Source organism: Poecilia reticulata, linkage group LG3, assembly GCF_000633615.1.
Source record: "Poecilia reticulata strain Guanapo linkage group LG3, Guppy_female_1.0+MT, whole genome shotgun sequence".
Taxonomy (NCBI): domain Eukaryota; kingdom Metazoa; phylum Chordata; class Actinopteri; order Cyprinodontiformes; family Poeciliidae; genus Poecilia; species Poecilia reticulata.
In genome coordinates, this window is record NC_024333.1 from 2,328,110 (window position 1) to 2,353,953 (window position 25,844).

Genomic DNA, 25,844 nt, shown 5'->3' on the forward strand with positions numbered 1-25,844 from the left:
TCCATGACTATTCTGTAAAATCATCGAATACAATTTCCCCCAACGCAGCAAACGTAGCCTCTCCCAAGAAGGCAGGGCTTGTTGCGCCACTAAGATGCCCACATCTCCTCTGATTGGCTGATAGATAATGAGTACTAGCACCATGACTGAATTATGAATATATATCTAGTAACAGTTTTCATCAGTCGCTGCCATGATCTTTAATGAATCATGACATGAACAAGGTCAATGCTGCAAATGATGGACAACTGCAGGATACAAACACTCCGCCTCATACAAATGCTCAGAAGGAAACATGTAATAAACCCACTAAGTCATGGTAAAGCCCTGGATATGACCCAATGCTGCCTGTGGCACTACCGGTCAGAATGACACCAGTTTTTCTCTGCGGTGTCTGTTCTAACCATGCTAACCATCTGAATCATCTACACCAATGGTCTGCAGGTACAGCGCTGATAAAAAGTATTCAGTTATTTTTCTTCATTTACGTTTTTTGTTCTACTGCTTTTGTTGATTTTACAAATCAATCATGGTTGCAATATTTTGTCTTTTTTTTAACAAAAGAAATTACAAAAAACACCTCCAGTGTGAACTGATTTCTACAAAGAAGTAATTAAATGAACATTTTTAACATAAAACAAGAGATAACAGAAATCTTCACCCCCTTCAAACCAACATTTAGGTGAAGCACTGTTGGCTGCAATCAGGGTAAATCTGTGTCTCTATATGGACTCTCTTTCTTCCTCTTTTCTTTCATACAAAACCATTCAAGCTCTGTCATATACCATGGGCACCTGGGGACGTGGCTCAGAGTTAGGCATAATTATGCTTCAAAAAATGAGCAGAAGTCAAAACAATGTATTAATATGGATAGAAATTCAAACGTACAACCTTCATTTCTTTCACTGTCATTCATTCCTTTTCTGGTTCATTCTACATTCAAAACAAACCAAGAACAACATCAAATTACTGCCAGTGTCTCTGTAGTTCCTGCACTTCTTAATATTTAACATCTGTTTACACTGTTACAAATGCCAAACCTGAAGTGATATTAATAATCAATGGTGATTCATAAAAAATACAAACCTCTTTTTGAAAAGAAACGGATGCACTGCTTCTACAAGAATGCAATACAAGAATAATTTGCTCAATCATTTCAACCTTGTATTTAACCGAGAATGATCGAGAGACAAAAAAAATATGAATATTCATTCTGACAGTGCTTGTAATATTACAGCTGACATAATAATTCTGCTCTTCAGAAACAAAGTAGTATTTTAAAAACTCCATAAAACCCTTTTTAACTTCAGTAACACGTTTCTGCCAACCAGTCCCAGCAGCCTGATTAGTATCAGACAAACATACAGAGTCTTAGATATTTGCATATCGGAGCATAAGTGTACAATAATGTCAGACTTTATGAACTGGCTAACTATAGCCCTGCAGAATCATTAAGGTCGTGGAGCGATTTTGACTTTGGCAGCTGACTGTTCCACAGAGAGAAGTAGCAACATTATGCTGTAAAAACAGATTCAATCTTTGGATTAAATAAGGAGCTAACTTTTTTATGTGCCCACAACCTGCCACGTTGAGGAGAGGAGGGAAACATACATTCATTGCCTTGCCATGGATTTTCACATGGATTTAGATCTGGACATTGACTGGGTCAATGCAACACATAAATATGCTTTGATCTAAAGCATTTCACTGTATATTTAAGGTGCAACTCAGAAATTCATCTCTGTTCTAGTCACAGATCTTTGCAGCTTCTAACAGGTTTTAATCCAACACAGCATGTGCTCTTTGTGTCCTAAGTCACCTGAAAGACTTGTGGAAAACTGGAAGTAGGCTTTTTTCTTCCCAGTCTTCCTTCTAAATGTGTTGACTGGCCTCACTAACAGCAGGGACCAGTCGCTGTGATCCCGAAGAGCCGTGTCTTAGTAGGTTTCTCACAGTTTCTAATGCAGTGATGCCTGATCACTTTGGAGATTACAATCAAGGAAGGTTTTGCCTTTTGGTTTTCCAACATTTTTTTGTAACTTTTTATACAATTCATTTATCTATTTTTGGTGAGATATTAGATGATTTTTTTTAATCTACAGATCTTCACTGGACTTTTGATCCTCCTATTATTGATCTCTTTAAGATTTCTGCTGCCACCAGGTAAAAAATGATGATTTAAAAAAAAAAAAAAAAAAAACACAACTTAGTTTAACATTTGATGCATTCGTGCTGAAAATTGACAGTAAAATGCAGTCCTTAAGTTAAGTCATCTACATTCTGCTTTGATTAATGCCCTTCAAAGTCTTTGGTGTTTTTTGGAGAAGGATTATGGACTGTGGTCTGTTTTGAGGATTTTTTTTTCTACCATCACCTTTTCTTATCCATCCTTCTGTCTCAACAGCTGTTCTGTTTCTTCATCATCTCGCTATGCTTCTTGTCTACGTATGCATTTCATCTGGCAGCAAATGAGAGAGAGAGGGATAGGGAAGAGGGGGGATCGGGCTGACACGCTGAAAGAGGGAGATACCCTTTGGTTTTGAGTAAAGAGATCGAGACGGAGCAGATGTGGGAAAAATAAACATCAACACTGCCTTCGATCGCGATTTGGAGGCTTAGATGAAGTCTGTAGAGCAGCTGTCTGCTGCACCGAGTTCTTTGTGTTGCTCTGTTTTTCAAAAGAAAAAGCAATCGCCAAGATCTTGTTTCCTGTTATGAAAGGATTTTGAATTTGATGTAATAACATTTTATTTGCCATAGCTTCCACAGCATACTCATAAACAGCAAGAAGAAGCTTTTCTATTTATTCATTAAGGTCTGTATGTCAACTTAACATGAAGCTTTAGACAGAAAGACCTATACAGTTTGGAACAGCATTCGTCGGTATGGCAATTCATTTTACCTTCCTACAATTCATTTTGTCTGTGCTTTTATTAGTGGATAATGCTTGACCACTGTAGAAATATCCTTAGAGTAGTATTCATACCTTAAAAATATGCCAAAAAAGACAAGACACTGAACATTTGAGTATTGAAAAATATGGAAGTGTGATCTGAAAATGATTAGGAACCATGCATACATCCTGTATTTTTACAAATAAAGTCTGCTTTTAAGTAAAAGTCACTGGATGGATGTGGTGCTATTTAATATAAAAGTAAGGTGGAGGTTTTAAAATAGTAGTACTGTGTGTTGTACATAACATGTTCTCTTGTATTAAGATTTTAATATTATTGCCTCAAATAAATAAAAATTCAACTGAAATAACTGGTCAAATTTTTTATCATTCCTGAAATCAGTTCTGGCTAAACCTTACTGAATAAAAAAAGCATGTGCCAATTTAGATGAGTGTAGACATTCGATTTTGGTGTCACTGTCTTCGATTGTAGGAGAACAGAAAATGTAGTAACGGTGTCAATCGGCTGCCTTAGCACCAGATTAAAACTACGTCCCTCCATACGAGTCACTAATCATAACCTGGACCAAATATAGGCAGAGAGAAGCCGTTTAATGAATGTGATCTCATGGGGAGGTGTTAACATTTTAGAGGAAAGGTTATAACCTCTCAGTGAAGAGAGTTAGAGGGAGGGCTGTAGCACCTTCAACAACATCCCAGGCCACAATGTGGACACCGCTGGTTTACAGTTTACATCTGTTGTTTCTTTAGGATTTCAAATTTTTATTGGACAGTTAATTGAATAGAAACATCCTGCTTTGTCACAGTGGGACTTAAGTGATTATAATATTCCTATTTTCTTTTCCACTAAACATCTGAAAGTGTAGCTGAAGTGAGCCCAGAGAAACTAACGTCTTTTCCTTCTGTAATATCATTCAGCTAGACGTAGAAACATCTTGGGTAGCTGCAGCTCCTAACAGATCCCCTGTCACAGCGAAAAAGATTGAGTACCCAGAAGAAATACAGAAATACAGTCAGAATATTTTCAAAAAAACAAATCTGATATTTTGCTCTCCATGTCATTTTGTTCTTGCAATAGCAGTTTTCATATTCTCACTGTAATTCTCCACTGTCAATCATTATGACCATATCTGTGAGCAAGCCGCGGACAAAAGATCATGTACAACCAGTCCTGTGCACAACTATCTGCTCTGCCAGACACATGGCAATGACACAAGGATAAGATCACACTAAACCTGTACTTCTGACAGAGAGGAGGGAACGCTGCAGGTGTGTTTTTGATGAGGGAATAACATTATAACATGATGCAGCGCTCAAAAGAGTAAATTGTACATAATACTGCTCCTACAAAGACGAGCTGTAAAAGTGTCACTCTAAGTTACCAGAGTTGGGTTGGCCATGCTTTCCTGGTCGCGAAGACTCCCAACCATCCACAGACTGAACCTCCAACAGGTACGAGCTTTTGGTCTCTCTATCAAACACAGCCTGAGAGTAGATGAAGCCCAGCTCCGAGTCGATGCGGAAATACTTGTGATCCCCACTGCGGTCCTCCAGCAGCGAGTAGGAAATCTGAGAAGAAAGGTGGGAAAGCAAACCTCGGGTCTAAAACAAGCAACAGGCATTTTTATGTATTTATTGTCAAAGATTGTACACTAAAGTGATCAGTTAATATGTGAATTTTTTTTTTACCTTGCCATTAAGGCCCAGGTCCAGATCATTGGCTGATACCTGGAAAATCAAAGTTCCTGATTCTGCTCCTTCAGTGACTGAAGCCTCGTAGATGGAGGAAGTGAAGAATGGAACGTTGTCATTAACATCTGAAGATGGAAAAAGACAATTTCCCTTCAAGTCAGAAGCACTTGATAGAAAATGCTTCTAGATCAAACCTCTTAGAAGTGCATTCTTCCCTATAATGACTGACACTGGGCCACAGATACATTAAATGTTAAATCAGTACACAAAAACTAGAGAAATGCAATTAACTAAAGTTTTACAGCTTGTCTCTAATAAACCTTGTTTCTTAGTGACATAATTCCAGAATATAAAGTGGCTATTAGCAGCTTTTGTCTTTAACTGATAGAAGTCAGAACATCACGTTAAACCTCTCTACTGAAGACCAATAAGAGATGCAAAACAAGAGAAAAGATTTTCAGAAAAGTAAAAATCCAATTTTAACAAAGCAGATTAATGTCCAAAAGCATTACAGATTGTACTCAAAAAGTGCCACACATTAAATCTGCTGCTGCCTCATGAGCCTCTTTTCCTCCCATGTCTTCTGAGCAAATGTCTTAATCTATGAATAAAAAATTGGGTCTTAAATCCATTACAGACCTCCCCCTCCTCCTCAGAATAACTGCCTCTGGAGAAGTCAAAGAGCTTTCTTATTAAGACAGATACGGACAACGGGGAGGGCTAAAAGAGAAATGGAAGTTAGAAGAGGGACAGTAGGGGAAGAGAGGGTCTGTGAGAATTAATTATTTCTCACTGGATTAAGCACAAATGTGACTGAACAGTGTGTGTGTGTGCGTGGGTGTGTGTGTGTGTGTGTGTGATTGTGTGTGCGTGTGTGTGTGGGTGTGTGTGTGTGTGTGTGTGATTGTGTGTGAGTGCAAGCTTTATAGGAACTGGATGCAGGGGCACCTATATGAGAAAGGTCAGGATTTCAAAACTTCACGTCAACAAAGTTAATTCAGACGTAAAAGACATAACCAAACAATAAAGATAGGCATAAATGGTACAGTGAACATGGTGTCAGTATTTACATGGGCAACAGAGACTGTGCATTGTGATCAAACGTGTTCTGAAAGGATTCTGAAGTTAAGTTCTGATCCGGTGTTCTATTGTTTGAGCTGCAACCCGTCTGTCATTTTGACTTCCACCAAGAATGGAGTCTGTGGTTTCCAATATTAATAAAGACTTGGCTAAGCTCCACACATCACTTTGGGGGACTTGTTTACTTTTCCCCAACAAACTCACAGTAGCCGAGTTTCCATTACAAACTTTGTCAATATTCACTGATGTCAGAAAAGGAACACAATTTCACAATTGCGGTGTTTCCATTAAATAAAAAACTCAAGAAAATCACAGGTGAATAAATTTGTTCACATGAACAAAACCATTAAAAAACATCATCGTCCTCGTCTTCTTAGTAGTTTGCACCAGTGACAACATCCAGTTGGTGATCATGTGCAAGAAAGTGTCTCCATCGAAATTTTGCGAAATAAACCAATTTCAATACACTTCATCTCAGCGTAAAAACATTTTATTGCAAAAACAAGTTTATTCTATAGTTGGGATTTATCCGTTTAGCCAATTTATTTTCAAAATGATATGGTCAATGGAACTGCACCTACTGATTATTAGAATAATAGGTTACATTCTGGAAGAAGCACAATGAACAGAAATGTTTCATAAAGACTTACCTGTGACATTCACATAGACCGTGGTGAAGGCAGCTAATGGTACAGCTGCCACATTCTGAGCGCGAACCCGCAGAATAAAGTTCCTGGTGGTCTCATAGTCCAGGGGCTCCGCCACCAGGATGGAGGCTGAACCGTCTTCTCGATTGGGAGTCAGGTAGAAGCGAACCGGCATGTTGGTCTCTGGGACCATTCCATCCTCCAAGTTGTACGTTACCCTCGGATCACCAAGAGGGGATGTGGCTTTGATGGTCTTTATGGACCAGAAACAAGAAAAGAGGACAAAAGCAAAGGTAAGCTTTCAATATCAGAAGATGGCTTATGTAGAATGATCCCCACCTAAACATCTTACTCAATATATTAGACCTGAAAAAACTAAAACCACAGTAGAAACTGGAGTCTTACACAGGCTGAGTGAAAAACCCTTTTTATCTTCACTGTCAGGCATCGCAGGAGATTAAATATTTGCTGTTTGGAAATCAGGAAAAATTGCTAAAAGTTAGAGTAAGCTAAATATTTACATAGGTCTGTCAGTTAAAGAAAGCCAAAATGACAATGTCCCAGCTAATATAAACCTCTAGCTTAAAACATGTGGGTTTAATAAAGACACACCTCTGAATGTTAAGATGTTAAGATGTGTTAACAACACACATCTTTCTTGAATCTTTGGGTCCAATTTCTATATGCGTAAAATACTTGCAATCATCTATTCAAATAAAAAAAACATGGGAAACACTGCAGGCATGTCTAGGCATCATGTTCAGGAAGGAGACGGTTCTACAGCCTGCCCCAGAGATCACCATGTTGTCATTTTCCACACTAAAACAATTCCTGTACGTGGCAGGGCTGAAACACCACTCTGTGAAGAAGAACAAGTCCTTTTCTGCATACCAACAGAAAAAGTCGCATTTGAGTTTCCAACACATTCAGGGGCACAGACATTCATTTTTGGAGACACGTCCATTGGCCTGATGAAGCCAAAGTTCAAGTGTTTGACTTTTTTGGGCATCATGCATTTGGAGGAAAAGGTTTAATATGTAGGAGTGACTGGTGCAACTTAAACAAAACAACAACAAAAAAACTATGGATTAAGCATTTCAAAACATTAGCCAGGAAGTAAAGGGCTGAGCTCAAACGGGACATCCAACTGGATTAGAACTATATGGATACTAAAATTAATGAATTAGCTAAATTAGTTACAAAGCAGCAAGTCAAGGTTTTGGGGTGGGTGGCATCACAAAGTTATGACCTCAGTTCCACAAGGGTAGAGATGAAACAGTGTATCAGAAAGGTAGAATACAAATATAGCAGCTCTGTGGAGACCTGGGGCAAAACTCCAGCAAACTATAGTGAAAAGCTTGTGGAACAAAACCAGAAATAATACTAAAAAATGTAGTATTACACGTAAACGTCCAGCAAATAAAGTACATCGTTTCCTGATATCTTGTTAGTAAGCAAATAGCAATATGCTGTCAGACAGTGGCAGTTTCAACTGCATACTTATGCAGCATGATGACACTCGCATCATAATAGTTGTCACTTTCTGAATATAGAAGGAATGTTCTCACAGTGTGTTGTAAACTAGCAAACAAAACCAAAGCTTAAAAGGTTATACTGATTTGCATTTAAACAATTTTCACACTTACACTTAACAATTTTGAGACTAAGTTGCAGCAATAAAATTCAATCTAAGCACCAATTAAAAAGACAAAGGTTATCCAAGGGACTTTTACAACACAAACAGTCAGTTTGTCTTGTATCCAGTTTTTTATATATCCAAAAATATATAAACAAATAAATCTATGACAGTCCAGTGGCATATAAAGGGTCCCGGTAGGTTCAATTCCAATTTGGTCCTACTTATCCAATACGTAGCAGTCACAATCAGAATCCAATTGGCTGAAAGTTATCTTAGAAAGTCCAGCTGATTGGTTGAAATGAACCCCTTCTAAATGCAAACAGCAAAGCTACAACTGAATTGTGCATAATAAACGGATCATCTCCTATAAAGCGAACATAGAAAAGCTCCAAACTGTCTAAATCTAACAGCAGTCAACTGATATTGTGTGGGATCAAACAGAGACACACTCGCATCCAAATGCAGCTTTCCACCTACACTAATTAAGGATGAGGCTATTCAACAGCTGATGCTGCATACAAGCCAATTAAAATTAAGAAAGCCATCTTGGGATTGACACGGCTTGCTTATAGGTGACCCACATGCATCCTTTCAACCTGGAAAGAGAAGTGGCGGCAATAATGAGACACCCTGCAAAGCAAAATGTGTCAGAGCACACAGTGTGCTTATTTAGGCCATAAAGACTTCAACTGTCCAAGGCAGAGGAATCAGAGCCAACCGAGAGTCATTGCATCTCTCCATAACCGCCGAATCAACTCCGAGCTGCAATCTCGATTAATGCATGGCACCGCTGGGACCTTCCTCTGTCTTCCTCTTTTTATTAGCGTCTCTCACAAACACAATAAAGGGCGCGCATTCCCATTTAAACTAACCTTTCTCCATCTTTATCTCCACCCAAGGAGTTAAAACATTCATCAGCCACTCTAATGGACTGGGCTACTTTCAGGAGAGTCTTAGAAACGAAAAAAATAAAATAAAAAATGTTAATTCATTAAAAATATCTTGGTAGTGTGGAAAAAAAGCAGTAAGATAGATGGGATAATCCAGAGACGACATGTCGATGGGGGATGTTGACTGTGCACGGTTTTCAAAGCGGCGGTGAAACTTATAATCACCTGGTTCCGTTACACGCAACTGATCTGTGCTGATTTCAATCAATTCAAATTTTCAAGTTCATTTCAGCAAGTCATTTTCACCATGCCTTGATGCCTCCATAACTAGAGGTGTTGTCATGTGATTGGCTGATTTCTGTTAACAATCAACTGCACAGGTGCATCTAAACAAGTGGTTGGTCTGCGTCAGACCAAACAGGTAGGAATCACCAAATGAAAACCCTCTGTGCAATTCTTCCTTTGCAAACAAGCTGGCATTTACGTTTTTGTTTCTTTTTCTTTAACTTTATAGACGTTAGCAAACAAGTTCACGCTACAACATCCGCAGTCCGACGTACCACGACGGGCGTGTCCCGAACTGTGTTCTCCGGTATCACCACACTGTAAGTGTCTTTTTCCCACTGTGGAGGCTGGTTCTTCACATTGGTGATGGTGACAGCCAGTTCCACCGAACTGCTCTTGTTTCCTCCGTCTGTTGCTACAATCTCCCTGGTGATGTATGTCCTCTGTGGACAGAGTAAAGGCAGTGAGGCTAAAGGACAGGAAGAGAAAGCAAAAGGCTGAAGATGTGACTTTATGTCAGAAACTGCAGGGTAAAGAGTGTGGTGTGCTAGACTAACAGCATGCTTTATAGCAGCTCTGTATAGCAGACTACTGTGAATTAGGCAATTTTGAATTAAGAGTTTTGTTGTGTGTTTGATGATGTAAAGCAAATAAAAAAAAGAAAAAAAAGAAACTTGGGTTGTTAGTAGGAGCTTCAAGGTGCTGAGGATACAAATTTTCAGTCCCCTTGGTCCTGGAAGAGTCCGAGATGTGGAGTATGGAAATCGTTACATGGAATTTTCCTCTCTTTTTTTCTTCCAAACAGAATTGATTTTTCTTTGTTGTTGGTAGTGAAGCAAAGGACAAAAAGGAAGCAGATATCAGATAGCCTCCTCTGGGCATGGGGCTCTGGTGAAGTTAGAACCGTAACTGTCAGCAATAAAGTGCTGATACAAACATTCTCTCTTTGCTTCAGGTTGACTAAAATCTTTTTTTATTAGTGACAAACTAACGTTTAATTCTATCCTCTAACAAGTTCTTACCTTTGACCGTATATCCAGGCATTCTTCTTGAGAAACTATTGCAAGTGAACTTTTGAGTGTCATCAGCGACCGAGTAGCAACACTTAACACTTCAACAATTTTTTTACTTTATTTTTAAACCACTATTTGGCTACTTTCACAAATTATCTCTGCACAGCTTTCGTACAAGTAACAGAGCATTAGTTTATGTTAAAAGCTTTTTTGTTCTTGAACTTTCGATTTCCACCGATTTAAGTGTCAGCCTGAACTCGACTCATATTTACCTGGGAGATGGGCTGGTTGACGTACACCCAGCCCGTCAGCGGGTTGACCCTGAGGTACTCCGGCTGCTCACCAGACATGGTGTACGTGACGGCTGCGTTGCTGCCAAAGTCATCGTCATGGGCCGCCACCCGCAGGAAACTAGTTCCGATCATCGTGTCCTCACGAAGGAAGTCTGAGAGAAAACAGACGTTTCTGAGTTGTTAGTATATTTTTCTCGTAAAAAAAATTTGCCCCTTTAAAGATTCCTTCTACATTTTCCTTTTGTCTCCAAACGTTTCAGATCATTAACAAATTTAAATATAATATAATAATATGAATGACCACATTTTTGGTGAGACCTGATTTCTAGCCTGACATTAAAGAAATAACTTGTCTGACAACATGATGTAGACTGTTCACATAGCAGGTCTTATTGCTCAATTCTGATTTGTTTTGCTGAAATCTGCTTTTTTTCAGGGTGTGGGGGTTGGCATTCATACTGCTGCATGATGTGACCATAATCAGATATCTGTGTGAACGGTTTATAACCCCAAAGTGACCCGCATGCAAAGAAGAAGATCGCAGACGACACACAGCAGCGTTCTGTTCACGGAAGTAAACTTTAGAGAAACCACAAGAAAAACACACCAGAGATCTGCTTCTACACCTGAAGAAAGAGAAAAAAAGCCCAAAGGACTGACAAATAACAAATGTATATAACAGTAATACTCTGTGTTTAGGGGGTGATGGAGGGTTAGGATGTCTTAAGTGGGAGTGTCCCAGTTGTCCAATAGAATCAGGGCCCAGGATGCAATGAGGCTGTGAGGTTAGAGAAGAGTACCCTGCAGCCCAAGGCCCTTCATGTGTGTATGGGGAGGAAAGGACACAAACTCAACGGGACACACAGTTTCTTCTTACACTCATATCGGAGGTTCTCAAACTTCGGGCTGTTGTCGTTCTGGTCCAGGATGAGAATGTTGAGCTGGCAGATGCCGATCAGGGGGTCGGCTGCCTGGTCAGTGGCAGTCACTGTCACCGCATACTCCCGCTGACGCTCACGATCAAATTTCCTGGCAGTCACGATCACGCCTGGAAACGTTAGGGGGACAATGCAGATCAAACAGAGCAGAGAGCACCAGATTATCTCAAATTAATCTGATGACAGAATCCTGCCAGTTGAGTTTACGTACCAGTATCAGGGTGGATACTGAATGCAGGAACTGTAGAGTCTTTGTGCATGAAGCCATATGTGACCCTGCCATTGGAGCCTTCATCTGCATCCACAGCGTGAACCTGCAGAACGAACGACCCCGCCGGCTGGTTCTCCAGAACCGCTGTGCTCTCTCTGTACTGCTGACACTGAGGAGAGAGAAAACAGCAGAGACAGCGGTGTGTAATAAAAAAATAAAAGTAGAATAGAATGCTTGCATGGAGATTGTTTCTATTTAGTAAAGAGAAAGGTTTGGTAAAGTTGCTTCTTTCGGATTATTTAGAACTGCATTACAGACTTGCACTAAATTTATATTTAATGCACATGTGCATGAAAATGAACATGTGATATAAAACCACACAAGAAGAAATGGTAGAAAATAGTTCCCACTCTTTCCCTTTTATTTTAGTGTTTTTACTGCTCACTTAAATAACTCTTAGTGACATAGCAAAGTAGATTAACAAATTTAATTAAAAAAATAAAAAAACACACAATTTCAGTTTATCTTTCACAAACTAACGCATTTAATTTCAAATTCCAAAACTTGCTATATTTCTTTGACTTAAGGGGTAAAAATTAGCAGACATAATTAATGCTGTTGTAATATTTTACAGTGTATGTTGCAGAAAAGATAGCCAATATTAAGTAATCAATTAATATACAACTAATATTAGAATTAGTGTTCTTTGTGACACAAAAGCTTTAGATACTTATAGTTGCTCCAGTGGGATTCTCTGGAAGAAGTTGTACTTGATCTTTTTTATTCTTTTTCTCCTGTTTAGATCCATCAACGAAGTTGTCAGACATGTGCAGTATTATTCTCTTCATTTCAACAGTGCTGACGTTTCTGCTGTTATTTCCCACTGTGCAGCTCTCACATTCTTCTTTAGTCCTCAACTCGTGTTTTTTTTTTTTTTTTTGGTGTCTGACAGAAGTACAGATGCCCTGCACGCTTTAGGGAAGGCATCCAGCCCGTTCTTCCCTTGGCGCCGCCTCGTTTTCAGATCCACTCGTGTTCCGTTTGGTTCGTCCCTCTTCACAGGGAGCAAACACTTTGTGAATTAGATCAAGTTACTCAGCCAAGACAATTAACCCAGAAGGTCACGCGGAGTGCGGTGTGTCACAAATGGCTTGTTAATGCGAAACAAATTGTTCACAGGTTATTCAGAGCAAATGGTTTACACGAAAACGAACCAAAACAAAGAAACAAAAAAAAAAGCAATGAGATGCATTAAGCAGGTGAAGTGTCAGGCTCGGTGTCTAGTGGGATTACTCAGGGTACAGTGAACAAGACTCTGCCTGTAAACTATTGAATTGATATTATTAACTTTGAACACTGAAAAATGATAATAATAATAATAATAATAATAATAATAATAATAATAATAATAATAATAATAATAATAATAATAATAATAATAATAATAAAAAAACAAGCAACAAACTGCTAAATATGTAAATTGTTAGAGATTCTTGCCGTCTCAATAACAGTCCAATGGGACACTGTAAACCCAACAAAATCAGAACTCCCATGTCTGCAGCCATGTACTGCTGCAGGTCACTGATTTATCATTTCTTTATATTTAAAACAGTCCAAATATATTGCGCCCAGTAAACTTAGCTTGAAATCCCTTGGTCAGGACCTTTTTAGCCATCAAAGACTAGTATTTACCATGACAACCAGCTGAATTCTCTGATGTAAATGTAGCATTAAAACGAGACAACAACCTGAAATTGATCAGTCTGATCGCATCACTGTTCATCCTTAGATTACATTTTTTTCCACATTCCTCCTGGAGGTGATTTTCACTCAAATCAACCTGAAATAAGTTCATCACATCAGATTGTTGTGTTTGTATTAATTTCTCTCATTTGACCACGTCGGGTAAACGCTGCAATGGGAGCTGTCATAAAATTACTAATCACACTATCATATTAATCTGTTCTTCCATGTAATGTCTCATTATGTGGTAATGAAGTAATGTAATGTAATAGTAATAAAATCAGGCGTAAAAATGCAACAAAAAAAACATGAAATGATACTGATTAGGATGAACATAAACAATGGTTTGTTACTGTTTATTACATAACGCAGCATTATAACATTATCATTTCTAAAAAATCATTTAAAAAAGACTAACCTCTGCATTTTTGTAATAGCTGGTGATAAATGCAATAATATTATTATATAAAGTGACATAATGAGCATTGTAGCCCCACAGCCACAGCATTCGTGTTGCGTTACAAATTCCTAGTATTTGACGAAGCAAACATCATGAGACTAAAGGTTAGTACTGAATGCAATCAGTGGCTGTGTGTCTGTAGTGCCACTGCCACTGGGAAATACAAGAACCTGTTATGCTCCGAATCACCACCTTTCTGTGATTTTGTCTCTTTCTTTTGCCGTCTTGGTCTACTGAATGCTGCCCAGAGGCCCGAGAGGTTGCGGCACATCCAAAGATCTGGAATCCAAACAAGATGAGGGCTTCTGCCGGCTTCACTGTCCAGATGCTGACTGTGAGCGACAGAAGACACAGAGACTAACTCGGGTCGTCTTCAGTAAATGAGCCATGGTGTTCTTCACGTTTACGTTCTTTTATAGATTTTGCCAGATTAAAAACAAGAAACTTATTTATATTTACTTGAGACATTATGTAGTAGACCATGGTGCCTGACTGGAGTGGAAGAAAAATGAAAACCGGATGTGTGCAATGCTTTCTATTTCGAAATACAACTAAAAAATAATTGAAAATAATAAATACAGTAGGCGCAAAAAAAAAAAAAGAGTCCACCTGTGTGTCATTTCATGTCATTATAGAAACAGTTATATGAAGGCCAGCAGGGTTTGCTAGAGAATACTGGTGAGAAAACAGAACCATTAAGGAAAAAAACGGGGAAAAGAAAAATTTAAAGCACACTGCAAAAGCACAAAATCTTACCAAGTACTTTTTGCTCTAGTTTCTAGTGAAAATATCTCAGTAGAGTTAAAATAAAACAAAACTAACTGATAAAGTAACTTGTCAATAAAATATAGGCGCTTGTTTTAAGTCAATACTTTCTTAATATTAATAAAAAAGTACTAGTTCCAATGGCAGATTATTTCACTCCAGACGTTGTTACACATGGAAAAAGATTTTGTGGTTTTGCAGTGTGCTTTAAATTGTTCTTTTTCCCGTTTTTTTTCTTAATGGTTCTGTTTGCTCACCAGTATTCTCTAGCAAACCCCGCTGGCCTTCACATAACTGTTTCAATAACAGTGGTTTTCTAAAATGTCTTCCTTCTGAATCAACAGACTTTGAAGCTCTCATGCAGCACTGTTCAGTCCATTATCACTTTTGATATTTCCACAGTTACACATTTTGAGTCAGTCTATCATATAAAATCTCAACACAACACATTTTTGGTTGTAATTTAACAAAATATTTTAAGAAATTCTTTGAGAAAACCTTTGAAATTCACCTTACACTTAATCGTTTTTCATTCCAGAACTTTCTTTTAATCGCATCCCTATTGAAAGCATTTAACTTCAACTTCTTACCTTTTCATAGTTTCATAGTTTTGCTGATAGTTTGAATGTTTCAGTTTGTCTTGGAGGAGGCAAATGTCAGGTGCCAGGAGACTGTTTGTCTTTTTCAATCAGCCTCCGGTTAAAGAGGAAGAGAAGAGCGATTGAAGTGGAATACACAACAGAAAACCCCCGAGAGAGAACTGAGCGTGAAGTTTCAGTTCATCGTGTTTTCAGCTGTAACGTTTCAGCGAGAGACGAAAACACGACAAAAGTGACTCCAATCTAAACGAATTTGGAATTATTAGCAGCTTAAAAGTGAGGTTGGTTTTTAATTTTGACTTTGGCGGCTCATTTCCATTGGTCCAACATTATCCCTTTAAAGACACAGAATCCCCCTTCGTCTTCTTGTTGCCTGGCTAACAGGATATGAAGCAGAAAGGAAAACACTTCCCGTTTCACTTTCTTCCCACAAGAGAGTAAGGAGGCTTTACTCAGCAGCAACACACACACACCTCCTATTCTTGGCTCGGGATACCTCAGGGGGCTGAAAAGTCACCTCATTTAAAATTGAAACATGGCAAGAAAAAAAAAGCTGGTGGAGAGGCAGCTCTTCTAGAGCAGGTCGGTCGGGATTTCCCCCACATCCCTTAAAGCCTTAATTAAAAGACCAAGATGATGTAGGATGGAGATGCGAGGAAAGAGATGAGGGTCCTGCTCGCTAATCGCTCCTGTAGAGGAGAGAGATAGGGGCTAACGAGGAGACGAGATAGGAAGACAAAGACATGGATACAGAGAAATGATGGAGAACACTTCCACAGGATGGAAAGGCAGCGGAGCGATACTTGGAGAGGAACGTTTTAGATTTGTCTGGGAGAGGTGAAATAGAACCGCAGAGCGGCTGTGGAAGCTGAAAACAAAACATGTGGGGAAGTGGAACGAGCTAAAAATCGCACTCAATAACGCCAACGCGTGATGGTGCGTTGTACCTGCTCAAAGACGGGCTTGTTGTTGTTCACGTCGTCCACTCCCACTATGACCTGCGCTGTGGAGGCCAGCGCCTGCGGCCCGCCCGAGGCGTTGTCATCTGTGGCCGTGACGTTGAGGACGTACTCCACGCCCTGCAGGCGAGGCGGCGGGCTGGAGCGCAGCCGGATCAAACCTGCAGCCAAACAAACACAGCGGTGGCAGCAGTTAGCACACCACACGTCTTTATGGAGGATCGAGTTCAGACATTTTATTCAATATGACCGACCTCAAACGAACGTAGAGCCTTCCTGGGTTTTTCATTTTACTAGATCACATGTGTCAAACTCAAGGCCTGGAGGCCAAATCTGGCTTTTCATGTGGCCCTCTGGACTCCAAATTACATCAATAAGTCCCTTCAGTTTTTCACAAACCCACAAAATTCATGCAAAATTAAAAAAACTTTTCTAATTTTACTGTTAATTTTTCTCTAAACTGGCCAAACACGTTGGGTATAAGTGACTGTTCAGCCCTACTGGATGTCAAGTTATCTTTATGGTGATTAATAAAAAGTCACATTTGGCATCATACATTAGCACAAATATTGTTAAATGTTCACAAAAATATTTCGAAAACAGCACCACGAAATTTGTGATTTTAATTGCAAAAATCCACAGAAACAATCACAAAATCCTGCATGGACTGAACAGCTGTTCAATATAATGTAATTTTAAGAAACACTTATAGAATGCTGAAACAAACAGTTTTTATTGACATTTTAACAGTTTAATGGGTTTTATCATTAATTAAAAAATGATTAACCACCAGCATTTATTGAGACCTCATAAAATTCACAATAAATGGAAAACCTTTTACCTTTCAGAGTCCAAACCATATTGATTTTCTGCCTTGGGCAATGTTCACACAGCAGGCCAATGAAAACCAAACTTAAGTTTTTTTTTCTCAAAACGCAACCAACATCATGACTGTTTGAATGGACCAACTCCAAACTTTTCACCCAAAAAGTCCAATCCAATCTGACCCAACCAACAGCACAATGACCCACAGTACTGTAGAATGTCCACTTTTGAATGGTTCAAAAAAAGCAGAATGAAGATTTTGAAGAGGTCTAGTCAAAGACTTTGCTTAAATCTGATTCAGGTGCTATGCTGGGGCCTCCAACACGATGCTGATGCTCAAAAGCCTTGCAATGAATCTGAATGAGAAGGACTCCACAAACATCCTCTGATAGTCGTTGCAGAAAAGGGTTCAGGGGCTGATTATTTTTTGCACATTGGGCCAGGTGGCCTTAATAATAGAAATAATTTTTAGAATGTTTCTGTATTCCTTTAAGTTACCTTTGTCTGATTTAAGATTTTGCTTTTAACCGCACTGAAATTTTTCACTTCAAATCAAATGTGGAAAAGTTCTGCTAGCTTGTGGTGAAGGGTAAACACAACAAATGAGTCAAACAAAGTGCATGGAGCTAAATTAAAGCACCGTTCTCTCCACAAATGCCAGAAGATGACTCTGTGTCCGTTTTTATCTCAACCATTTGTCATTATTTGGACCGCCCGATGTTAAATTGATTGGTATTCCCTTTGTAGCGCTGCTGCTGCATCCCATTTCTCCCTTCCTCCGACGGACTCTTTCAGTCTGCTGTAGGCGTCTCATCTGCATCCCACTCTGTGCTCTGAATGACTCTCCTCCACTCTGTATGCATCTCATCATTCCGCGCTCTGTTTACCTTGTCTGTGTGTTTGTGAACGTGTGTGTGGGCCAAAAGTGTGGACACACTTATTACATCCTCCTTATCTTCAGAGACAGCGGCGGGTGCCACTGTTGTCATGTCCCCATTTGACTGCTGTTGCAGCTACGACCCTGAAATTGTAATCATATATGCGCTTACTGTAGATACGCATGTATGTGTGCTATTCATCCTTCTATCTTTGCCTAGCAGACCAAGGGGACTGATGTGACAGATTAAAGTCCCAAAACGTATGATCATTGTGTTTTTATCCTAGTTTCGTGCGTCTACTACACGCAGCAGCCAAGTCACTGCAACTGCAACTGCAACAGCGCACTGCGTGAAACATGGCAACCAAAGACAGACACTGATCAATCAAGAGGTTTCTAAGAAGAAAACCATACTAAATAAAATTACAAGTATTTTATGCACCCAGAATCTTTAAAGCTATTTTGGAAATACATTCTGTGTGAAATCCTGACCTTATTGTCCAGGTAATGTTTGTGAATGATTGGCTGCCCAGTGACGAAGGTCTGAATGAATTAATGCCATGTACATGAACAACTTTGGTTAACATCTCAAGGTAACTGATTGGGTTTGGGAAAAATTCATCTGAAAATTGGATAGCCACTTTCTCACTAACTGCATTTCCATTGACCATATAACTGCAATTATTGCCGCTGACCCAACCCATGAAGAAGAAGAAAACAGGAAACAAGTCATTTCATAAGCAGGGTTTATTAAACCAGAGATCAGCAAGTAGTTCAACAATAACCCTGCCAGCATGCCTAGGTGGGCCCCATATAGGAAAGGAGGGAGGGCAAACGATTTATTACAAAATGTGCAGATTCAATTATCAAAACATCTCACACTAAAATACTTTCTTTTGTGTTATTCCTAAGTCTAATTCAACATATACTAAAAACAACAGATCCATGTATAACTCTAACTCCTTTTCTTGTTTTCCTCAAAGGAGAAGGAAAAGTTAATGTACAGTCTTGTCCTGCGCTTCACCTCATGCTAAGCTTTTCTTGCTGTAAAGTTTTAGCTGAGCGTTGGGTCCTAAGTGGTAGCTTATAGCCCATGCTGCCAAATTCGGGTCACAGAACACTCAACATTTACTCAGCAGGAAGTCCACTTAAAGGCATCTGACTGAGTTTTCTGTCAGCTGCTTTTTGCTGCCGACATTGAACTGTTTTCAGTTGCTGTCTCTTTAAAACCTCTATTTGATAAAAGCAACATTTTATCTGATTTGCAACCACAGGGATTTAGATGTATTTGGGGAGAAAGAAATAAACCTGAATAAAACCTCCTTCAATTCTACTGCTAATAAAAGTAGAAACCAAGATGACTGTAGGAAGTATGAAAAGAAATCCACAGCAATCAAACATTTAAATGTAATTCAAAAAATATCTGCCACTAAAAAGCCAAATTGGATTGTTTTAGTCCACCAATGGTCTGTTTAAGGTCAGGCCTTAACGTTACAAAAAGGTTCAACTCCAGAGTTTGACTAGGACACTCCAAATAAATTCAATTTAGTTTTCTTTTTGTAATCATTTCTAGACTGATAAATGACAAATGGCAGTATTTGTAATTCCGCTAATGTAAAATAATAAAAAACACAATTTCGCAATTGCAGTGTTTCCATTAAATAAGAAACAAAATTAAAATGGCGCAAGAATAAGTTTGTTTATGCAATTGTTCTGTTTATGCAAATTGGTGTTTCCATTAAGCAAATTTATTTGCTATTATTATTGTTTTGTTTTTGTTTTTTGTACATCGTCTATATTGATAGTCTAAATGGTGTAGTAAGACACAATTATGTAAACCAAACATACATGATGACTTCATATTCATATGGTTGACTAAATATTGCACAATTATGTGGCCAATGGAAATGCAGCTGGTGACTTTATAATGTGTTCTTGAATAATTAGTGAAGATATATTGCTTCAGGATATCGTTGAGCCTACATTATGTTGTCATACAGGTTCTGTTTTATTGCTTTCATCACTCAGTTCTGTCATGAAACTGGCATGGGTGTGACTAGGAAACCTGAATGAAAGAAGTGGTTATGCAGTGTGAATTTAGTAAGACAGATTTATTTTGTTTGATGATAAAATCTGTTTTTGATTATGAAAAAGTTAAAGAAGTAAACCTTTTTTTCATGGTTCTTCACTCTCGCCCTGCATTAAGAGTAAAATGTAACTGTTTTCAGCGCTGGTAGAAATAAAAGCACAACAATGCAGAGACATCAGCAGCTTCACTGTGTTCAGAGTGGACACACTAACTGCAGAGCCAGACGTTTCAAAGCTACCTGTACTGATTATCCACAACTCAGAACGGCCCAGTGACAGCGGGAAGATGACAGACGATCCTCTGGGTAAAGTGGGTTGTAGAGAGAGAGATCTCCGTGGACTGGAGTTGTTTTTCTGACACTTCCCACAGATGCTCTGAGGAATTGATGCACGGGGAGCTTGGGATGCTTTGCAAACAGTCACAAAGAGTGGTTTCCTTATGGAATGCTATGGAAGACTGCTGTTGACAAGCATTACATGTGTGTGAGTCGGCCTGTGTGTTGTCAAATTGAACATCTCTGCTATACAAACTTTTAATTATAGCAACATTTACAAACGGGGGTCACTGACAGTTAAAGCTCAAATGAAGGAATCTGTTAACAAAAATACTATCATTGATGCACTCCATAAATCTGGGGTTTGTAGAAGAGTGGCAAGAAGAAAGCCATTACTGAAAGACCGCTAGAAAAAGCCAAACTCACAGACTGCTGTATGCAGCAAACATGTGGGAGAAGGTTAGCAGGTTGAATGGGAACAAAATGGAAGTTTTTGGCCTAAATATAAAACAGTTTGTGTTTGGGAAGATTAAAACTTCACAGTATATCCCGTTAAACACGGTAGTGGCAACATGATGCTGTGTGGAGGCTTATGGAGAGTAAATGAAGAAGAATCCAGAAAAAACAAACAAACAGTAGATGCAGGGAACTGCAAGAATCCAAATAAAATAAAGAAAGTTTCCATTTGATTATTTTGACTAAAAACAGAAGCAAGAACAAGTTTCTGTGAGAATAAAATTGCTATTTTGATAGTTTTGTAATAACAAAAAATGCACAGAAAGTTTTAGGGTAGATGATAGAGGACACAATACATTTAATATTTCACAGCTACAGCTAACCCAACCCTGGTTGTTATCGTTACTCTGATTAAAATAAATGCTTGCTTTGACAATTAGCAAGTGTAGCATTGGTTACACAACCACAACAATTATTACAACCTCATTACCAAGGCAGATAACAAGGCTAGTTATAGGTTTACAAATGTTGCATCATATTCACAAAGATGTTGATTCAAATTAAAACTTAAGGCAGTGAAGTCAACCATGTATGTTTGGTTGCGTCTTTTATAGATTCATACAAAAATAAAATTTTTGAACTGCTGGCTCTCGGTGTTTTCATTGTGTATCGACGGCCCCAAAGGAGAATACTTCACATATTCTTAAAGTGATATTTTTGCCTTTCATTAATAAGAAAATTGTTCATCCACAAAGTCCCTGAAATCCCCAACAAAAACACTGAACTACCCATGCTGCGCCATTAACAATACATTAAAATTTGCAATAGCAATAGCCTGAACATTGCAGAAGTAGCACTGGGATCAAGATTTTCCACAAACAAGAGATGCAACTCAACATGCATGTTTTTGAACAACCGCAGAGAGCACCAAGTTCACACAGACAGCATCAAGTTCACACAGAAAGGGCTCAGTGAGTTTTTTCTTTAAGGTTTAAGAAAGGGTAACAGCCCCCAGCCATTTCCCTGCATATAATAAATAACATAAAATGTATCCCCCCCAAATTAGGGCCTTTAACATGATAGCTTCTACAAATGAATTACAAAGATTTTAACGCAATTAATTTCACATTGATTTTACATACAAAAGTCTTAAGATGGAACCTTCAAATTTGTGTTTCCATTACGTCCGTAAATCTGATACGCAACCGCAAGCAACAGACAAAAGAGCTGCTTGTCTTGGCCCGCTAAGAATTCATTTTGGTTTCTAAAACTGATCTTATGAGACACTGGAAAAGACTATTGTTGTATTCATGCTGTGCTAAAAGGAGTTAGCCTATTAGCAAAGCTACTCAAGGCTAATTTAGCATCTCAATGCTAAACATGTAGCAGCACCACAGTCGTCCCTAATGCTAATGTAAGGTCCACAGTCTACACTATTATTATTGTTTGTTTGGTTTTTTTGGGGGGGGGGCTTTACGCCATCTACATTGATAGTTTAAGTTGTGTAGTAAGACATTAGTGCAGTGGTCTGTCCTCTCCTTTTCAATGTGGTTCTGATGTGAACAGCATTCAAAGGCAGGTGTGATTTTAGGTCTTAAATCTAATGCTAACCAGTTTGTGATCTCATGTTTTGCAGTGACAGAACAGTTCGTGCTGACTACGACGCCAACGTTACAGATATTTTATACAACATCATCCACTCTGTCCGCTCTGCATCACGATCACGTTCGGCCGGCCAGTCCAGAATGTGATCAGCAATTGATCACTTTGATGGCATCCAAATGTCAAAGTCTGCGAGTTTAAATATCTCTGCAGACAAAGAGAATCACAGCTTCAACAGCAAAGAGTCGTGACTGAACTGGCTTTCAGGCTTTATTCCGATGGTGGATCTGAAAGAAAGTATGAGATGTGCACACTGTAACAACACAAAATCCTACCAAGCATTTGTCCAGTTTCTAGTGCAAATATCACAGTAAACCCAAAATAAGACAAAACAAACATATAGGCAATATTTCAGAAAGATGTAGGATCTTGTTTTCAGTAAATAATTCCTGAATATATATTAAAAAAAAAATTCAGTTCCACTGGCAGATTTTTCCATTTTAATAATCTGCCAATGGATCTATAATTGTTCCTCAATATTAGGGAATTATTGACTTAAAACAAGCTTCTATTTCTCAGACCTTACTAAAAATACTTGGTAAGATTTTGTGTTTTTGCAGCGCACCTGCCACACTTTAAAACTGCCTCTCCTTCTATTCAGATCTGAGACCTGGAGCATTCTCAAACAGGACTGAAAAAACTTTCAGGTTTAACAAACTCTGTGTCTCCCTCACATCTTTGTAATCTCTCATTATGACCTAATTATCCAGGAACAAATGCCAGCAGCAGCTACTGAAGAACCGGTCTAGAAACTCTCATCTCTCAACAGGATAGTTTGGACTCTGAACCCAAAAACAATGATTTAAAAAAAAAAAAACACATTCCAACAAAACATGTTCAACCACTCTACTCCGGCCGTGCAGCGGAGTGCACTCAGACCTAATGAACTGAGACAGATGACCAGAAAAAAAAATGCGACCAGTTCAATAAAGGCAGAGGCAGAGAGCAGCTACAGCCTGCCTACTACGCTACATATATAGGAAGAGCCAGAGGCGCCCCGGAGTCTGATCCCAGCTTTACTCTGCCTAGCATCGGCATAAACATCTAATAGGGCCTAAAAGGCTCAGTTGAGAGCAACACATGCTGGGTAAGTGGCTGAAAATGGGACATGGAAAAGGTTTCAGGACATTCCAAGAACAAAGCATTCAGCATGTGTCTGTTTGAATCTAGGAGACGTGTCCCTATAGTATGGGTTAAGGCGTGGAGAGCGTAGAGAAGTCGATGGTCTTCTGTGAGTTTAAAGCAGAGTTGCATATACACATAGAAGTGTTTTCCATCTTTAATGGCATGGGTGTGTGTGTGTGTGTGTGTGTGTGTGCGCGTGTGTGTGCGTGTGTGCGTGGGTGTGTGTGCGTGCGTGTGTGTGTGCGTGCGTGTGTGCGTGCGCGTGTGGGGTGTGCGTGCGTGGGTGTGTGTGCGTGCGTGTGCGTGTGTGTGTGCGCGTGTGCGTGTTTTATGGGTATCTTTTTTCATGTCAGTGCATGTTTCTTTTCAGCTCGTTAAGAAGGGTCTGTGCTGAGATGCATGCGGACGATCAAAAACTAGACGGTTTCTGTAGGCAAACAAGTTGGATTTCATGTACATAAATATGTGATTATTACTGTGAATTTGACTCTGTGTGAGTTTGGATCAGGGCCAAAGGGGAGTGGTATGTGGCTGCTAACAAGGTCAGCGCATATCGTCACTTAATGGAAATGCAGAGAATGTTTCCTGGGGGTTCAGCAGGCAGCTGTCACCTCTCATGAAAATAGCCAGGAGGGACCAAACAGACGGGGGGAAAGTTGGAAGATAAACTTATAAATGAAATCAGGATCAGCAAAAAACAAATACAAGACAACAGCAAAGTGCAAGAAAGACATTGAAAGACTATACAACAGAAAACATACAACAAAAAACATATTAATGTTTTTTCTCAGTAGATATTTTGGGCCCTATTGATAAGAAATTCACACCATCGTATGCTGCAAAAACAAAATCTTATAAAGTATTTTGTCTAGTTCAGGAGTCTGTACTGGCTCTTTCCTTCCATGATGGCTCCTAATCCCTTAAAAACAAAAAACAAAAAAAACCTAATATTTTTAAAGGTGGATCTAATAAAAACTGCAGATTTTCTAAATGAATTCCCATTTTGTCTTGGAATAAATGCATTGAATATCCTCAATAAGATGATTTGTAGGTATAGTTTTTGTCTTTATTTATCAACATCCAACAGAAGAAAATATATTTATCACTTTATTATTTTTTTTATTTTTTTTATACAAAGTTTCATGTTTTTCTTTATGCCAAAACCTAAAAATAGAAGTAAAACAGTGACAGTTAAAAATGGCAACAACATATCTAGAAGATACATTTATCTCTTATTTCCAAAAGGTCACATAACATTTGTGGCTCTAAATGAGTTTTATTTCAATAGACTGAGGGTGAAAATGGCTCTTTATACTGGAAAACGTCCAGATATCTGGACTAGTTTCTAGTACAAATATCTTAGCTCACTTGAAACTTGCAAGTAACTTTTCAGCAAGATACAGGAGCTTGTTTTAAGTCAATAACTTCTTAATATGGATTAAAAAATACTAGAACTAGCTTTTACTGTGTCAAACGTCCTGTGCGAGGTACCTGGTTGTGTCATGGGACATGACGATGTTTGAGTCAAGAGCTGGAGATCCTCATAGAATACACGATTCATGAAAAAATAAGAAAACTTGTATGTCACAAGGGGATATAACAGAGAAAATAACAGACTGACATGAAGAAACACAAAAACAGACCGTGGAGATCAATGAAACCAAAGTGCTGGTGAAATGACAGGAGAACCAGAGGAGCTAGACAGAGTGAAGTAGGAGCAGCTGAGGAGAGGAGAATAAGGTGATGGACAACAGCTGTGCAGAGAAGCAGGCTGATGAAGGGTGAAAGATGAGCAGACCAAGGGAAACCGCAGGAATGGAAGACTACAGAACGTAAAGGGAAAAAAAACTCAAACCATCATAAACAATGAAGAGAAGAGAAGACTAGCATAAAGAAACAATACCAACTGCGTTAGTGATAATAAATGCACAAATAACTCAAAGGAGAACCATTTGACCCAGTGATAAAACAAGAAAATGATCTAAACAGAAACCCAAATGATGCCCAAAGTTCAAACACCCACTTAGCATGGCAGGTTTATGGTGAAATGTTGTTCTACCTACTTCTAGTTAATTGGCTCTGTCTTCATGTGCTCAGTATATGTTTTCTATCATTCAGTTTATTATGCAAAACCAAATATATGGGGTAATAAGAGAGAGACAGAGGAAACAACCTAACCCCGCAGCAACAACAACAACAACAAAATGGAGCAAATTGACAAAGAACAAAAGAAACAAAATCAAATGATGAAAGAAATAAAAAACCTTATAATGAGTGGGAGTATTTTTTAAAGCAGAATACAGTACTGTATGTTTGCCAGAGGGAAGCAAGCAAAAAGACTGAGGTAAAAAATAGTTTGTTGCATAAAGATACAGGTCAAAGCATCATGGCAGACATGAAGGGGCGAG

The 25,844-nt window shown here is 38.8% G+C and overlaps 1 protein-coding gene across 1 annotated transcript in view; it reads right to left on the bottom strand.

Moving 5' to 3' along the window:
• Nucleotides 1-25,844, bottom strand: part of LOC103462246 (neural-cadherin) — a 357,031-nt gene that overhangs the window by 162,519 nt on the left and 168,668 nt on the right. The window contains exons 9-16 of the mRNA XM_008404906.2: nt 16,117-16,289; nt 11,603-11,771; nt 11,331-11,501; nt 10,433-10,605; nt 9,423-9,590; nt 6,337-6,586; nt 4,604-4,731; nt 4,297-4,483 (exon numbers count right to left, since the gene is read on the bottom strand). Of these exons, the coding sequence (XP_008403128.1) occupies nt 4,297-4,483; nt 4,604-4,731; nt 6,337-6,586; nt 9,423-9,590; nt 10,433-10,605; nt 11,331-11,501; nt 11,603-11,771; nt 16,117-16,289 (1,419 nt within the window). The remainder of the gene's footprint in view (nt 1-4,296; nt 4,484-4,603; nt 4,732-6,336; nt 6,587-9,422; nt 9,591-10,432; nt 10,606-11,330; nt 11,502-11,602; nt 11,772-16,116; nt 16,290-25,844) is intronic.